Genomic DNA, 18648 nt, shown 5'->3' on the forward strand with positions numbered 1-18648 from the left:
CATCTTAGTTTTGCCAACCTTCTTCTCAACTCTGAAGCTAGTGGATTGTTTGAACATCTCATGCACAGGTACAATTTGGTCCAACCGCACTGAATTTGCCATTTGTGACCCTCCACCACGGAATGAGTCGCATGTCACCTTTGCATGATTTTCATATGTTTACATTTTCCTAAAGCGTTTTTTATGCTCTATCCAGTGGTGAAACCCGTTTTAGAAAAGAGCAAAAACTGTTTGAGTTATAAGCCTGTGACTAAGGTGACCCTCACGCTGTTACCATACACTCTCCGGACTTATATCAAGTCTAGCGCAGAACCGCGCGAGGTGACATGCGACTCATTTCGTGGTGGAGGGTTACATTTACCGGGCGTGAATGAGATGCACAAGACAGCACGGGGCACGTTTAACTTTGCTACAGGTTCCACGTTGAATGACAAGAACATCCTCAACATTTTTTCAAATCACAAACAAATAAAATTGGATAGAGTTGAGGAGGTGAGGGGAGAGTAATAGGGTGGAAGTGGGAGCTCTACTCGTGTGTACTTGTACAACTATGTGGTAGCATTATTAGTCAGGAGAGCACACCCCGGCTCCAACCCCCACCCAACCTATGTCAAGATCATGTGTGTCCAATGCAGTTTCAGTACATTAACTGCAGACAGCAAAACGTTGGTCAAGATCATTTCGCCGTCTCATGCAAATCTAACATCCCTTCGTAACAAAAGAATGAGACGAGCTGACCTGACGGACCAAGATGTTAACAAATACCTCATAGATGGTGTTGGCATATTTTCGCCTTTTTGTGGAGTCCAGGAAATATTGCATCTGCTCAAAATCACCGAAGTGATGTGTCATAACTGATGTTCTCGCCAGTTCCACCCAAAGCGACATATGCCTGAAACACTCTGGACACTGCACATTCTCCTTTTCACATGTGAATACATGTGTCAGGTGAAATTGCATGTATATGCTGAGCAAGATTTTGACCTGACATTTTAGTTTGCAAACTTTCTACATAAGAGTGAACTGAAGCAATGTTATGTTTTTAGCCTCACAGGTCCGAAATACACCACAGGAGAAAAACAGAACTAAACAAAATCATAAACGTCTGTACAAAATCAGGCAGGAGACTTGTTTTGGGCTAAAATCGACGAATTGTGTTGAATTAAGAGATATACATGGCTCTGTGCTCTGTGAACTTGTTGGATGTCATGATGTAAAAAACCCTACCCTCTCGTGCCCATCGTCTCATATATGGGACGGGGGTATTTGAGCGCGTAAAGTAACATTCTCAAAGTTGCAATCAAAATTAGTGTTTGATATGCTAATCTGACATGAAAAGCAACATCTTTATACATGTTTCATACAAAAACAAAAATATGGGCATAAATGGGTTAAACCAAGTAATGCGCCCGTCAAGAGCAATAACAAGATTGCTTTGGGGATAAAGCGTATCTCCCTATATCGTTTTGGTTGACTGCAGATGCGTATTGAAAACATTGTCCCCTGCACATTAATTACCCTATCGCTTCACCGCAAATACTAATTCATGTTACGCAAAACAAAAGTAATTTATTTATTTCGAAATCTCTGTCATCTTACGTGGGTCGTGTATGCAATTCACACTTTTGTATTAATGTTTTACCTGCTACGTGTCTCATTTTTATATTTAGTCAAGTTTTGTTCTTCCTTACTTTTTTGTTTGTTATCTTTTTTTTTATTATTAATATATAATGCTTTTACACCATGTGCAAGGTGTGAACGTGTTTATAGAAAACTAATATAATACTGCGGATGTTTGCGGGCCTTTGTGTGAGATATTATCTTGTCATTTTACACCATGACCAAGACAAACAAATTAACTTCAGTCACTGCGTGTTGTAAATGTTACGAGTAGTACCGAAAAGTTAAGTTTAACATATGTCTGTGACAATAAGTAAACAACAAGTCGCGTAAGGCGAAAATACAACATTTAGTCAAGTAGCTGTCGAACTCACAGAATGAAACTGAACGCAATGCAACGCAGCAAGACCGTATACTCGTAGCATCGTCAGTCCACCGCTCACGGCAAAGGCAGTGAAATTGACAAGAAGAGCGGGGTAGTAGTTGCGCTGAGAACGATAGCACGCTTTTCTGTACCTCTCTTCGTTTTAACTTTCTGAGCGTGTTTTTAATCCAAACATATCATATCTATATGTTTTTGGAATCAGGAACCGACAAGGAATAAGATGAAAGTGTTTTAAATTGATTTCGACACTTTAATTTTGATAATAATTTTTATTTAATTTTCAGAGCTTGTTGTTGATCCAAATATAACATATTTATATTTTTTGGAATCAGCAAATGATGGAAAATAAGATGAACGTAAATTTGGATCGTTTTATAAAATCATATTTTTTTTACAATTTTCAGATTTTTAATAACCAAAGTCATTAATTAATTTTTAAGCCACCACGCTGAAATGCAATACCGAAGTCCGAGCTTCGTCGAACATTACTTGACCAAAATTGCAACCAATTTGGTTGAAAAATGAGAGCGTGACAGTGCCGCCTCAACTTTCACGAAAAGCCGGATATGATGTCATCAAAGACATTTATCAAAAAAATGAAAAACATGTCCGGGGATATCATACTCAGGAACTCTCATGTCAAATTTCATAAAGATCGGTCCAGTAGTTTAGTCTGAATCGCTCTACACGCACGCACGCACACACACACACACACACACATACACCACGACCCTCGTCTCGATTCCCCCCTCGATGTTAAAACATTTATCATAACTTGACTAAATGTAAAAACAATGGGACAGTTTTAACACACACACACACACACACACACACACACACACACACACACACACACACACACACACACACACACACACACACTGCGTATCACGTCTATCCTAGTTCCCCATCCCTCAACCTTCAAACCCCTACCTACCTCCTAAAAAAAAACAAGTCGCGGAAGGCGAAAATACAACATTTAGTCAAGTAGCTGTCGAACTCACAGAATGAAACTGAACGCAATGCAACGCAGCAAGACCGTATACTCGTAGCATCGTCAGTCCACCGCTCACGGCATAGGCAGTGAAATTGACAAGAAGAGCGGGGTAGAAGTTGCGCTGGGAAGGATAGCACGCTTTTCTGTACCTCTCTTCGTTTTAACTTTCTGAGCGTGTTTTTAATCCAAACATATCATATCTATATGTTTTTGGAATCAGGAACCGACAAGGAATAAGATGAAAGTGTTTTTAAATTGATTTGGAAAATTTAATTTTGATAATAATGTTTATATATTTAATTTTCAGAGCTTGTTGTTAATCCAAATATAACATATTTATATGTTTTTAGAATCAGGAAATGATGAAAAATAAGATAAACGTAAATTTGGATCGTTTTATAAAAAAAATATATTTTTTTTACAATTTTCATATTTTTAATGACCAAAGTCATCAATTAATTTGTAAGCCACCAAGCTGAAATGCAATACCGAAGTCCGGGCTTTGTCGAACATTACTTGACCAAAATGTCAACCAATTTAGTTGACAAATGAGGGCGTGACAGTGCGGCCTCAACTTTCACATAAAGCCGGATATTACGTCATGAAAGACATTTATCAAAAAAATGAAGAAAACGTGCGGGGATATCATACCCAGGAACTCTCATGTCAAATTTCATAAAGATCGGTCCAGTAGTTTAGTCTGAATCGCTCAACACACACACACACACACACACAGACAGACAGACAGACACACACACGCATGCACATACACCACGACCCTCGTCTCGATTCCCCCCTCTACGTTAAAACATTTAGTCAAAACTTGACTAAATGTAAACAAAAGACTTAAAAAAAAACCACCTTTCTTTTTTTCTTTCTTTATTTATTTGGTGTTTAACGTCGTTTTCAACCGTTCAAGGTTATATCGCGACGGAAAAAAACACCAATAAACAACACCAACAACAAAAACTTGACTAAATGTAAAAAGCAAACAGAAAAAAAGTTTTACGTGTTACAAAAGTAATTTGTTTGCTTCGAAATCTGTGTCATTTTACCTGATGCGTGAATGCAGTTCGCACATCTATTTTTCTGTTTGACAGCTGTTTGTCTGGGTTGAAGGTCTTTTATTTTTTTGGTGTTGATTAATATATTAGTTTTAAAGGACACATTTATACAAAGAACAATTGTGTAATTGGTAATATGAGTAGAAAAGACAATTTAACTATCTTTTATTTTAATATGTATACCTCAAATTATACATATAAACAGTTCGAGTGTACTCTCAAGCACAGACGTATCATCGTTCTACCTAGGTAAAAATATAATAACAGGGATGCTTTCTGCATTATCTAAAAAAATCGTTTGATTCCGTGGAGAAGTGTTAAAAACTGCGTATCACGTGTATCGTTGTACCTCATTTCCTCAACCTTCCACCTCCTCTCAACCCCACCCCCCTAAAACAAAGAAGAAAACAAGTCACGTAAGTCGAAATTACTACATTTAGTCAAGCTGTCGAACTCACGGAATGAAACTGAACGCACTGTATTTGTTCACCAAGACAGTACAGCTTGTCAATCCCCGCGTGAAGGAAATCGCTCACCTTCCACGTGCTAAACGTGATGATATTGACACGTCAGATTAGCGCGGTAGCGTATTGTGCTATGCAGGAAAGCGCGCTTTTCTGTATTCTTGTTAACTTTCTGAGCTTATTTTGAATACAACCTATCATATCTATATGGTTTTTACACCCCCGGTATAGGGGTGTGTATAGGATTCACTCGATGTGTTTGTTTGTGTGTTTGTGTTCGCATATAGATCTCAAGAATAAACGGACCGATCGTCACCAAACTTGGTGAACAGGTTCTATACATTCCTGAGACGGTCCTTACAAAACTTGGGACCAGTCAAACACACGGTTAGGGAGTTATTGGTGGATTAAGATTCTACAAGGACTTATAGAGGGACATATTAATGGTCAAAGGGAAATAACCTTCTCAGTTGGTGGCAGTGAGAATGGTAAGGACGGGGGTGTTTTTCCTACCTCGGAGGAATTTCTTGTTTGAATCAAGAAATGATAAAGAATAAGATGAAATCATTTTTGGGTCGATTTCTTACATTTTAATCTTAAGACTAATTAATCTATTTTCGTTAATTGTGATCACATTTTAAGAGTAAACATGACATATGTATATAGTTTTAGATTCAGAATGTGATGAAGAATACGATGCAATCAATTTTAAATCTGTTTGCGAAAAATCGATTTTAATGACAACTTTAATGAGCAAACTCATTAATTAATGTGTAAGCCTCCAAGCTGAAATGCAATACCAAAGTCCGGGCTTCGTCGAAGATTACTTGATCAAAATGTTTGGGGCGGGGATATAGCTCAGTTGGTAGCGCGCTGGATTTGTATTCCACACCGGTGACACTGTGACGGTTCCCCTACGCTTTGTGTCCGGTGCCCTGACCCTTTGTGTTCGGTTCCCACTCGGTTCCCACACGCCAAAATTCGCGGACAAAACATCCATTTATGGTAGTATTAGGCAATGTTGCTCTCTGAGAATGGTCTTGTTAGATCTGTGAGTGTTTACACTACATGCCTAGGTGCTGTTGGATTGAAGGTTTTTGATATTTTAGCCGTTATTAGGTAGAATGCCTTCCACTTTACTGCAAAACTGCATAATTCGTAGCATCGGCAAGAAATATCCTACCAAAAAATGCCTGCTTGGAACTGTCGTTGGTCCAGCAAAAAGTTCAACATGTCTGTAGCAGACAGCCCAAGTTTCAAGATTGTAGGGCCATCCAAACAGCCGTAATAATAAAAACAACAAAAGTAGTCAGTGAAATTGGCTGTGTTCGGTCCCCACACACTTTTGTGACGTAGGCGTGACGGTTCCCATAATTCATTGTGTCGGTCCCCACTTTCTGTGTCGGACCCCACTTTCGACCTAATTCTCTGTGACGGACCCCACAACCAGCCTATTTTGTGTCGGTCCCCACACCTTCTTGGATTTATGACTTGCCGGTTACTTGTATCATTGTATTCATTGAATCTAATTGTCTCGGAGTTATTTTTCAGCAAAAACCGGCAAGGCAGCACCTTTTGTGATACCAAGTAAGTCAGATGACATCAGTATGTGTGTGTATGTGTGTGTGAGAGAGAGAGAGAGAGAGAGAGAGAGAGAGAGAGAGAGAGAGAGAGAGAGAGAGAGAGAGAGAGAGAGAGAGAGAGAGAGAGAGAGAGAGAGAGAGACTAACTTTATTAGTTTATGCCACAAATAATATATAACATTATTTATCTCTGGGACGGTTCCCAGTATACCAGCAAATTATGTGTTGATCCACCCACACCTTCTTGAACTGGCCTTCCCAATATCTACTCTTAGTCTTAAGGCCTTGGAGATATGCAATTTGGCACATTTTTAAAATAAAAGATCCACCTGTCGTATGTGAGATTCAGTTTTCAGAGCAAAATGCTGCCCAGGGACTTCTAGTGGTGATTGGAAAAAAAAAAGAGTACTTGCCTGTGTCAAGTATGTGTCTTTATCCACGCTTGTTGTAAGAGGCAACTTTTCCCAGCTCCTTGTGTTCATGACTGCTTTCTCTTAAAATTAATTACTTTATGACAGTCAGAATACAATGGAACAAGGCTACATAAACCCTGACAGCCTACGACAACGGCCCGACTAAGGCTCAACACCGCGCCAATAAATTCAGCATTGGGCCAATGTTGGGCCATGATTGCTCCGTTTTCGTAGGCTATCAGGGTCAAAGATACATATTGGTAAACTAGTAAAATACATGTTCAGCATCATCAGCAATACCACAAAAGGATTAAAACAAGAAATTCCTCCGATAGGAACTACACCCCCGTCAAAGGGAAATAACCTTCTCAGTTGGTGGCAGTGAGAATGGTTATTTCCCTTTGACCAACGGGGGTGTCCGTCTATACCAGGCCTTGTATAATTTTAATCCACCAATAACTCCCTAACCGTGTGTTTGACTGGTCCCAATTTTTGTAAGGACCGTCTCAGGAATGTATAGAACCTGTTCACCAAGTTTGGTGACGATCGGTCCGTTCATTCTTGAGATCTACTTGCGAACACAAACACATCGAGTGAAACCTATACACACCCATAGGGGGTGTAAAAATCCTATTAGCTGTATGTCAGCGGCACAATGCAACCAGAACCAGCGTTTATGTGGAGTGATCGGGTGCTGGTCACTACCGCGAGCGTCACTACCGCGAGTACCACTACCGCGTCTCACACTAAAGTTGTGTTTCCGTACCCGCGATAGCGTTTTTCCAGCGGTGCGACGAAAATCAAGCACATAGAAAATGACCAGGAGTGTTTCCACACGCGCGACGCGTTAGCGGCGCGACAAGCGGCAAGCGACGCGATTTTTTTGAAAGGGTCCTGGAGCGATTTTTTCGCGTTGTCGCGCGGCAACGCGGGAGTTTACAGATTTTACCGCATGTTTAAAACGCAAGTACGGAAACACGTCACGCGTTTGCGCGCGTTTTCTTTTGTCGCTGCCGCTGTCGCGGGTACGGAAACAGAACTTACCGCGAGTACGACACTACCGCGAGTACGACACTACCGCGAGTATAACACTACCGCGTGTCACACTACCGCGAGTATAACATTACCGCGTGTCATTTTATGACTTCCATGGCTGAAGGCAAAGGTTGAAATGTTTCCTTGAAATATAAAACAACAAGAAGGGCAAAGCCCATACGACTCACATGCTTTACACATTTTTCCTACCAAAATACATGTGACCTTGACCCAAGGTCAAGGTCATCCAAGGTCATGCAACACAAAGCTGTTAATTCAAGACATAGGAAGTACAATGGTGCTTATTGGCTCTTTCTACCATGAGATATGGTCACTTTTAGTGGTTCACTACCTTATTTTGGTCACATTTCATAAGGGTCAAAGTGACCTTGACCTTGATCATATGTGACCGAATGTGTCTCATGATGAAAGCATAACATGTGCCCCACATAATTTTTAAGTTTGAAACAGTTATCTTCCATAGTTCAGGGTCAAGGTCACTTCAAAATATGTATACAATCCAACTTTGAAGAGCTCCTGTGACCTTGACCTTGAAGCAAGGTAAACCAAACTGGTATCAAAAGATGGGGCTTACTTTGCCCTATATATCATATATAGGTGAGGTATTGAATCTCAAAAACTTCAGAGAAAATGGGAAAAATATGAAAAATAGCTGTTTTTTAGGCAACATTTATGGCCCCTGCGACCTTGACCTTGAAGCAAGGTCAAGATGCTATGTATGTTTTTTGGGGCCTTGTCATCATACACCATCTTGCCAAATTTGGTACTGATAGACTGAATAGTGTCCAAGAAATATCCAACGTTAAAGTTTTCCGGACGGACGGACGGACGTCCGGACGTCCGGACGGACGGACGGACGGACGGACGACTCGGGTGAGTACATAGACTCACTTTTGCTTCGCATGTGAGTCAAAAAGGCCTGGTCTGTTCTCTGAACACTAATTCAATGTTTGTCATGCTAACCAAGAACTCAAAACGATCAGAACACACTATCAGAATACATATAGAATGGGTTGCTTCCAATCAAAGCCGTTAGAACACAAACTCACAAGAAGTAAGTTTGCATGCGTTCTCTCTACGGTTATGGTACTCGCGGTTGTGGTACGCGCGGTAGTGTGACACGCGGCAGTGTTATACTCGCGGTAGTGTCGTACTCGTGGTAGTGTGACACGCGGTAGTGTTACACGCGGTAGTGTCGTACTCGCCGTAGTGTGACACGCGGTAGTGACGCTCGCGGTAGTGTCGCATAACCGGAGTGATCTGGAAAGGTGTCAATCTCTCTCTCTCTCTCTCACTCTCTCTCTCTCTCTCTCTCTCTCTCTCTCTCTCTCACACATACACACACACACACACACACACACACACGCACACACACACACACACACACATACTGATGTCATCTGACTTACTTGGTATCACAAAAGGTGCTGCCTTGCCGGTTTTTGCTGAAAAATAACTCCGAGACAATTAGATTCAATGAATACAATGATACAAGTAACCGGCAAGTCATAAATCCAAGAAGGTGTGGGGACCGACACAAAATAGGCTGGTTGTGGGGTCCGTCACAGAGAATTAGGTCGAAAGTGGGGTCCGACACAGAAAGTGGGGACCGACACAATGAATTATGGGAACCGTCACGCCTACGTCACAAAAGTGTGTGGGGACCGAACACAGCCAATTTCACTGACTACTTTTGTTGTTTTTATTATTACGGCTGTTTGGATGGCCCTACAATCTTGAAACTTGGGCTGTCTGCTACAGACATGTTGAACTTTTTGCTGGACCAACGACAGTTCCAAGCAGGCATTTTTTGGTAGGATATTTCTTGCCGATGCTACGAATTATGCAGTTTTGCAGTAAAGTGGAAGGCATTCTACCTAATAACGGCTAAAATATCAAAAACCTTCAATCCAACAGCACCTAGGCATGTAGTGTAAACACTCACAGATCTAACAAGACCATTCTCAGAGAGCAACATTGCCTAATACTACCATAAATGGATGTTTTGTCCGCGAATTTTGGCGTGTGGGAACCGAGTGGGAACCGAACACAAAGGGTCAGGGCACCGGACACAAAGCGTAGGGGAACCGTCACAGTGTCACCGGTGTGTATTCAGTTGGCCGCTGTCAGCGTGAGTTCGATCCCAGGTTCGGCGGAAATTTATTTCAGAGTCAACTTTGTGTGCAGACTCTCTTCGGTGTCCGAACTCCCCCCCCCCCCCCCCCCCCCCGTGTACGCTACATTGGGTGTGCACGTTAAAGATCCCACGATTGACAAAAGGGTCTTTCCTGGCAAAATTGCTTAGGCACAGTTAATAATTGTCTACCTATACCCGTGTGACTTGGAATAATAGGCCGTGAAAGGTAAATATGCGCCGAAATGGCTGCAATTACTGGCCGTATAAAATTTCATCTCACACGGCATCACTGTAGAGCGCCTAGAACTGTACCCACGGAATATGCGCGATATAAGCCTCATTGATTGATTGAAAATGTCAATCAATTTGGTTGAAAAATTAGAGCGTGACAGTGCCGCCTCAACTTTCACGAAAAGCCGGATATGACGTTATCAAAGATATTTATCAAAATATTGAGAGAAAAAAAACGTCTGGAGATATCATACTCAGGATCTTTCATGTCAAGTTTTAATGAAGATCGGTCCAGTAGTTTTCTCTGAATCGCTCTACACACACACACAGACACACACACATACACCACGACCCTCGTCTCGATTCCCCCCTCCACGTTAAAACATTTAGTCAAAAAAACTTGACTAAATGTTAAAAGAAGAAAAACAAGGGCAGAACAGAACTAAAAAAAAATGATCAACAAGTCCTATTGGATTTGATATGCACTGAAAACACACCCTACACCTTTCTGAATTAAACACTAGCTGTGCCTATCAGTTATGCACTCTGCTGCCTCTTTCTGATCGTTCTGCTTACAGTATGTTTTTCAATGATCATTGTATCTTTTTGCATTGGTATGCGTTACCACTTGTCAAAGGAAACAAGGCAAGTGCGTTTAAGTGTAAATTAAATGGTAAGGCTGTTGGAATAGCGTAGCTGATGCAAGGGAGTTCACTCCTCTTCCATTTTTGGTTCAAGCTGGTAGTACTAGTCGTCCTCCGCAAAATGAAAGACGACAGCATGACGGGGAGCGTCAGTGAACAGATCCAGAATCATGTCTTTATCAAATCTGTTCAGGGAGTTGATGGCCCGACGCAACAAACCCTGGTGAGAGGCAGCACTGTAACGGAGTCTCGCCGGCAGCTCGTGGAATCGTGGCCTGCGAGGTGGGAGAGGAATCTCCTCTTCAGGGATGGCGCTGAAGTCAACGTCGTCGTCGCTGAGGTTTTCTAAGTCACCTTCCTCTTCTTCATCTTCATCGTCTTTTTCCTCGCTGTCCTCGTCATCTTCCTCCTCTTCCTCGTTTCCTTCCAGCGTGCCGGACACAGGATCCTTCCTAATAAATTCATTTGCACTATCAGGGTCATCCTTGTGCTCACGTCGGCACAGAACATCTTCATCATCAGGGTTTATGGGAATGGGTCGCGGAAAGATGGCAAGTTCTTTTTCCAGCCTTTCTTTTTCAGCCGCTCTTTGCTCTTCTGCCAGTTGCATTTCTTTCTCTTCCTGCTCCTCTCGTTGTTTTCTTTCCCTCATTTCCTTTTCGATTTGTTCCTGCTGCTCTTTCTCACGTGGGCTTGGAATGACAATGACGATCTTCTTGTCCACACCTCGCATGGAGACGGAATCCGACACAACGATTTTGTTCATTGTCTTGAGAATATCCTGGATTTTGACAGCGCGGCGGCAGAAAAGCACCTCCGACACGATGTCCTTGTCCAGAAGAGACACCTGTAGGCCGGAGATGGAGACGGAACTCTCAAAACGCTTGATGGAACCCACGATGAACACTTCATTGAAGTCCAGGCCTGTTTTACCTGGTAAGGAAACAAACAGACAAGGCAGTGTTTATTAGTAATATTACTGAACCCCTTGACTGCCGAAAATATTTAGTTTAACTCATTGTCTCCCAGGTACGGATATATCCGTACCCACTCATATGGCTCTCTATATCTAGGTACGGATATAGCCGCTCAGACAGTTAGCTTCAGTCGCTTCCTGTAACGTCCATCTAACGCCTGCATTCCAGCGTGTTGATACACAGTTACTACAATTCTGAGTGACCTGCTGCAGCACAGCTGGTCTCGGATTAAAAAAAAACTTGGTCAACATAGGTGAGGTAGAAAGTGTTAAGAAAATCAATTAAAAAAAATCATAACATGCAAGCTTTACCAATTAGATCCAAACTGAGAAAATGGTCTCCAGGGGATGTAATCGGAGAGTACACCTGGGTACACCTTCAATTAAGAGGAGCAAAACCAGCCAGTTAGAGGAAGCATATTTCCATTAGTAAAATATTAGAAGTGCATATGCATAGTGCAGTCATCCGTTTATCCTAAGTAAAACAAAAACAAAAGCAGTCAATTCACAATTATTATGTACGAATTTGATTCTGATTGAGTTCTTTATTTTTTCAGTCAGCCTAAATCATAAAATACGGAAAAACAAACACATGTACAATAATTAAAGGATTAATTGATTAAGACCTACAAAAGTCTGAGAAAAACAGTTTATTTTTTATTTTTATCTTTAATATTTTTTTTTCCTTTTTTTTTTTTTACAACACATTATACATTACATCACGATTCACATCGCCACATACATACCTACAACATGCATAAAAAGAGTGATCTAGAACAGAGAGAGAAGTAGAGAGAGAGAGAGGGAGAAAGTTAAAGAGGCACTGTATAGGACCGTTTGACTACAACAACTACTAGACCTTTAAATAATATTGATTACTACAAGATTCAAGTTTACAACAGAATATATATCAAGATACTGTTAACGAATTAGGGAGGAGGAGTAGAGCCTAGTACTGGACAATTTTCATGAAAAAACAGGTCTGAAAAAGGAGGAGGTATTTAAAAGTGGAGGTAAATTTATACAGTTTATGAACAGAAAATCTGAAAAAGTAAAGTCTTAAAAAAGGTGTAAGTCTTAAATTTGGGGTCTTAACCTTTAGCACTCCAGATTCCAGCCAGCATTACTTCCCCTGTAGCCACATTATTTTGCTTACCTAGGGAAAGAATAACACCCACTAACTTTCAACACTTACAATTTCTTTGAAAATGCACTAATATAAGCATGAAATGTTGTGGTTGTGATGGGGTTATATTTAACATTAACATATTTTTAATAGCATGCATCATTTATTTTCTTAGCATAAATATAAATACAAAATGAAAAGGGGTTGTGTTGGCTAGTCCGTGGAATTTTGTGAAACTAACCATGTCTATGTCTGGTGAAACTCCTTTGATCAGGTAATCATGTTGACCATCCAACTTCCTGATCCTGGTATCTAAATAAATATATTTGTGGACCAGTGCATGTCATGGGACGATTTTTTTAATAGTTCGGTTAGCAACAACAAGCAGAGAAAAGCTTTGATCTCCACTAGATCCACAGGTCGCCATTTCCGAACACGCACACTTTTTACGTCTTGTCACTGGCTCGCTTTGCGCTGAATTTGAGTCAGTTTCTACGCAGTGTCTCTTCGACAAGCAAGTCAAGCATTTGCTACGCAGTCAGATTATCGGTAATGTTTGCTGGTCCTGTCATTTCACTAAACTGGACCAGCCACTGTTTGTATCCATCTGCACTTTCGTAAATTCCGTTTCGTAACCGTCACTGTCACTTGACCAACTGTCATTTTTTTCACCGCGATACACAGTTCATTGCGAAGATCTTCCTCAGTAATTCGTTCCAATTCAGCATACGATTTGTTGTCAAGAAACAACTCAAAAGAAAGTTTCAAACTCATCATCCTCCATCTTGCTTGTCGAAGCGCTAAAGTACCTTATCGATGCAAAAACAAAAGCAGAAAACTTCAACGAAACCGACTCAAATGCAGCGCAGACGACACGACGAGATAACGGAAGGAAGTGAGCCTTGCTTTGGCTCAAGTGCCGTTAAAAATACCGTTATTCTCGTATGCAAATACGAACGAGAAGTTGGTCATACGAACAAGCCTTGTGCTGGCGACGCTAATCGCCGCTGGCTGGCAAAGGGGGGGAAATGGCTGGGCGACGAAAATCGCCGCTGGCGAGCTAAAGGTTAAAAGAGAGATTCCACTGTACACATACCTATTCCAATGTCATCATGCAAGTAGGTAGCCAGGAGTTGTCCACACTTCTCACACTCCCAAACGTCTCGTTCCTCGTGAGTGCGGTTGTGGCTGATGAGTCTCACAGGCAGCTCGTCCAGGTGGAGTCGAATGTTGTACTGATTCTTATCACCATCACTAAAAGGGAATATGACCCTGCGGAGTGGTACATGATGCGGACCAGTGATGTCCACGTCATCATCATCGATGTCAATCATGTCCATCACCTGTTTTGGAAACAAAGCTATGCGTTAGTGTGCGCAGACAATGAACATATAGTAACTGGCTCGCATCATGAGCCTCATTTCATGTACAGGTTATAAACCCACCAACATCGGAACCCTTCTTTTACTACGACCTCTAAAAGCCGGAGAAAATCAGGTCTAAGAAATGGAGAAGTCCTAAAATGGGGGTAAATTTACAGAGGTAATGAACAGAAAATCTGACAAAACAGAGTCTTAAAAGGGAGGGAGTCATTGTCTAAAATTGGGGGGGGGGGGGTGTCTTAAAAAGGGGGGTTACACTGTATTAAGACTTCCAAAAAAGTGGCAAAATCAGGTCTAAACAAGTCGCGTAAGGCGAAAATACAACATTTAGTCAAGTAGCTGTCGAACTCACAGAATGAAACGGAACGCAATGCAATTTTTCAGCAAGACCGCATACGTATGCTCGTAGCATCGTCAGTCCACCGCTCATGGCTAAGGCAGTGAAATTGACAAGAAGAGCGGGGTAGTAGTTGCGCTAAGAAGGATAGCACGCTTTTCTGAACCTCTCTTCGTTTTAACTTTCTGAGCGTGTTTTTAATCCAAACATATCATATCTATATGTTTTTGGAATCAGGAACCGACAAGGAATACGATGAAAGTATTTTTAAATTGATTTCGAAAATTTAATTTTGATAATATTTTTTATATTTTTAATTTTCAGAGCTTGTTTTTAATCCAAATATAACATATTTATATGTTTTTGGAATCAGAAAATGATGGAAAATAAGATAAACGTAAATTTGGATCGTTTTATAAAAATATATTTTTATTTACATTTTTCAGATTTTTAATGACCAAAGTCATTAATTAATTTTTAAGCCACCAAGCTGAAATGCAATACCGAAGTCCGGGCTTTGTCGAAGATTACTTGACCAAAACTTCAACCAATTTGGTTGAAAAATGAGAGCGTGACAGTGCCGCCTCAACTTTCACGAAAAGCCGGATATGACGTCATCAAAGACATTTATCCAAAAAAATGGGGATATCATACTCAGGAACTCTCATGTCAAATTTCATAAAGATCGGTCCAGTAGTTTAGTCTGAATCGTTCTACACACACACACGCACGCACAGACACACACACACACACACACATACACCACGACCCTCGTCTCGATCCCCCCCTCTACGTTAAAACATTTAGTCAAAACTTGACTAAATGTAAAAAAGGAGGGAGTCTTGAAATGGAGGCAAATTTACAGAGTTTATGAACAGAACATCTGGTCTTAAAACAATTCAAGAACAGATCCTATTTCACCCTTGAGTGAATCCAGCATTTTTCAGTTCAGACTATTCATCTCAAATTTTAGACTCTTGTGTTGGTCCATGCATACATATTCATTCCAAAACCCTTCCTGAACAACCTCTCATTCAAAAAATGTTTCCATATACAGCCCTGAAAGTTAAAAAAAAATGGTGTACTAGCCTTTGATTAGTGCTTCTCAAAATTTACTAGCCAGAGAGCAAATTTTACTCGCCAAACCAACCATTTGTTTCTGCAACTTTACTCACATTTGGCAAGTAGATGAACATTTCTACTCGCCAGTTACATTATTCTACTCGCCATGGCGAGTAAATTACTCGCCACTTTCAGGGCTGATATAACTACCATTAATTTTTGTATCAGTACAACCCAAACCATACTTACTACATTTCTGGAAATTAATTCCCTGGTCTCTTGATATCTTCTACATTAGTGCACTAAGATATTTTGAGGAAATTGATTTCCTATTTTCTTGAAATAATTTAGACCAGGTCAAAGCCTTGTGAGTTGTTTCACTGCAATACATAAACATGCAGTCAGCAAACATGAAAATGTTTTCTTTGTACAATTCAGTTGAAACTTGAAACATTTTTCTTTCTACAAATCAGTTGATATTCCCCTAACTATCCCTCTCTTCTCACCTGTCTGACAGTGGCAGGGCATTCCTGCTGACTGGCCAGGCGATACCGTCGAGCTGCGTCAGGGGTGCCGTGAGCGAAAGCAGACGACGACCAAAAATGGAAACGGGCTTTGGTTTGCGTGAGATCAGTGATGACATCGTCAATTCTCTCCGCCTCTTTGCACGTCTCATCTGTGAGAACGAACAACGGTGCATCCTCTGCCTTGTCCTGAAGGTCATCCAGCATGCTCTTCCTGTCCACCTCGTCTGCGTCCTCTTCCTGAAATGGAGGAAGGTAATGTTTTCAAGAACTTGGGTTTATGCGTACTGCTCAAAGAGAAATAACCAGCTGTTTTGCTTTCTCTGTTTTTATTTAACCTCCAAGGTAGAAGCCAATTAAGTATAGATGTTTACATATGAAAATGTTTTCAAAAACCTGTGATTGCTGTTCAAGGGGAAGTAACTAGCTGTTTGCCTTTTCTGCTTTTAATTTAACCTGCAAGGTAGAAGGTAAAGTACAGATGCATACATGCAAAACAAAAATGAAAAACCTGTGATTGTTGTTCAAAGGGAAACAACCAGCTTTTCTTCTTTCTGTCTTTTTGTTTAACTTCCAAGTTAGAAGTTGAAGTGCAGGACCGGTATTCAGGAAACCGCCTCAGCGGCACTTGACGCTGTTTGTGCTGTTAGTCGCCCTAAATGCTATTCATGAAACCCTGTTTCGACCCGCAAAAGTCATGTGACTGCTTTAAACTTACCAGACCTACCCCTCGGCGCTACAGTCGCTAACGGCATGATGCCCTCGGTAATATGTTGATGTTTGGATGGCTGTGTCCGCATGTGGTCTTATGCCATGGGGCGCCTCGCTGACCGTGATAATCTCGGCAAGAAGGAAGCGTTGAGTGGCGGTGATTTCCTCTGATAAAGGTGTACGTGCGCATGCATACAATGCAAGAAGCTAGGTAACAACCTCGTTTGATAAAAGGGCTCAAATATGGTCTTATGAATGCCAATTAAAATCGGAATTTAGATCCCTTTAGCTTAAATGGATCAAGCCGCTGAAGCCACCTCCTTATCAAAGAAAACAAGCACACGTAAAAACATATTAACAGACAGCCAGCAAACCATACCAAACTCTGGTTTGTTTAGTGTTTATTTTAATTTCTTCTTTCAATAATGTACACTTACCACAACTCAGTGGAAGCTAATTTGATACTCATAAATACCTGGATTTTGAGGAATACAAGTGCATAGGCCTTTGGGTCCTCTTTAAGTAGGTTTTCTTTCACGAAAGTGAAAAGAGCACGTGTTTGCAGCCTCTGTAACAAACAGCATGTTTACAGGTGATTCATTTTGTGCCAATATGACAAAATTAAAAATATAACATGTACAAGAATCTGTCAGAAACGTCTCAAAGAATACAAAAGAAAGGGAAAAAACAAAACAACGTCTTCAGCAAAAACAAACCAAAGCATTGTCAAGAAAGTATCATTTATATGACCCATGTCATGTCTCAAACGACAAATCTCTCTACATCTGTTGCACACACACACACTGACACACACACGCACACACACTGACACACAAACTCGCAGACACACACACACCCACCCACACACACACGACAGGAAAACTGGGAACTGAACTGAGCTACTCCATGTATCCATAATCATCACTTAAAATTAGAAGGAATAACATCCACAACAAACCTTCAGAAAATTGAGGTTGAGGACGCAAACCGTCATGCCATGCTGAGCCATTTGAGCACCCTTCGTGGCCATGACAGCATCCACCGCCCTTTCTCCTCCCAGGGTGCCATGCACGTGCACAAACTGCTGACGGAGTCGCATGATGGATTTGTTGGTCTGCTCATCTTTCTGTCCCTGATACTCCGTATTCAGCAATCCTACAATCTTCTTCTCTTCTTCTTTCTGCGCGTCAGTGAGTTCTGAAGTTTCATCTTTGATCTTTTCTAAGCCCTCCACAAGGATGAACTCCTGTTCAGGTTCATCACCGACGTTGGCCATGTTGTTTTGCTTGCAGTTCCTGCTCTGCTGTGTTCGTAATTAATGCTCTGACCAGTATCTATTAATGGACAGTTTTGTCTTGAGCGTTTACTCACGTATCACACTACAAAGGTATTTGACTCTTCTGCTTCTCAATATGACAGCATTCTATAACACAAATTACATGATCAGTCTCTCAGTCTCAATATACAGACTTAGTCAAAACCTTGCACATTACACAGCATTCCAGTATTTCTTCCTCTTCTTCATTCTTCACTGAGGCCTTTACAACATGCAGAAATTCCAGTCTGCATTTGGTTGATTAATTGTTGGAGCCGTGTCTAAAAGAGTTGATGCAGTCATATATAGTACTGATCGTTCAAAATCACACTTCTGCTGAAAATCTGCTGCATGCAATGCACTTAATCTCTTTTCTTGAAAAACAAGGAAAATATTTCAAAAATACCCACTGTCCAAAATAAAACAGCTGCTGCCATACAGACATTTGCAAAAAAAATGAAAAATCTTGCTGAATAGCTGCATGTAAAAGCTCACATGGTCAATATATGAAATCCATCAGTGATAGTGATTTATCCATTAGGCAATTTGGCTGCAGCTGCCATGATAAGAATTGAATTGTGCACTTGAACGGGAAGAAGTTTGCAAGGTCAGGCAGTCACA

The 18648-nt window shown here is 41.0% G+C and overlaps 1 protein-coding gene across 1 annotated transcript; it reads right to left on the minus strand.

Annotated features, from left to right (window-relative positions):
• Nucleotides 1-9300: 9300 nt before the first annotated feature.
• On the minus strand, nt 9301-18192 carry LOC138955607 (uncharacterized). The gene is made up of 5 exons (XM_070327178.1): nt 17671-18192; nt 17188-17280; nt 15984-16241; nt 13793-14039; nt 9301-11527 (listed from the first exon to the last, which is right to left on the minus strand). The coding sequence occupies exons 1-5, from the start codon at nt 17986-17988 to the stop codon at nt 10698-10700; spliced, it is 1746 nt and encodes a 581-aa protein (XP_070183279.1). The 5' UTR covers nt 17989-18192; the 3' UTR covers nt 9301-10697.
• Nucleotides 18193-18648: the final 456 nt, after the last annotated feature.

This window comes from Littorina saxatilis, unplaced genomic scaffold (assembly GCF_037325665.1).
Source record: "Littorina saxatilis isolate snail1 unplaced genomic scaffold, US_GU_Lsax_2.0 scaffold_742, whole genome shotgun sequence".
Lineage (NCBI taxonomy): Eukaryota > Metazoa > Mollusca > Gastropoda > Littorinimorpha > Littorinidae > Littorina > Littorina saxatilis.

What these genes read in the sequence shown, in the direction of transcription:
- LOC138955607 (XM_070327178.1), bottom strand. Translation starts at nt 17,988, where the DNA reads ATGGCCAACGTCGGTGATGAACCTGAACAGGAGTTCATCCTTGTGGAG. An exon ending in TCAACCTCAATTTTCTGAAG is followed by an intron (nt 17,281 to 17,670) that starts GTTTGTTGTGGA and finishes TGTTTGTTACAG; the next exon opens with AGGCTGCAAACACGTGCTCT. An exon ending in TTGTATTCCTCAAAATCCAG is followed by an intron (nt 16,242 to 17,187) that starts GTATTTATGAGT and finishes CCTCCATTTCAG; the next exon opens with GAAGAGGACGCAGACGAGGT.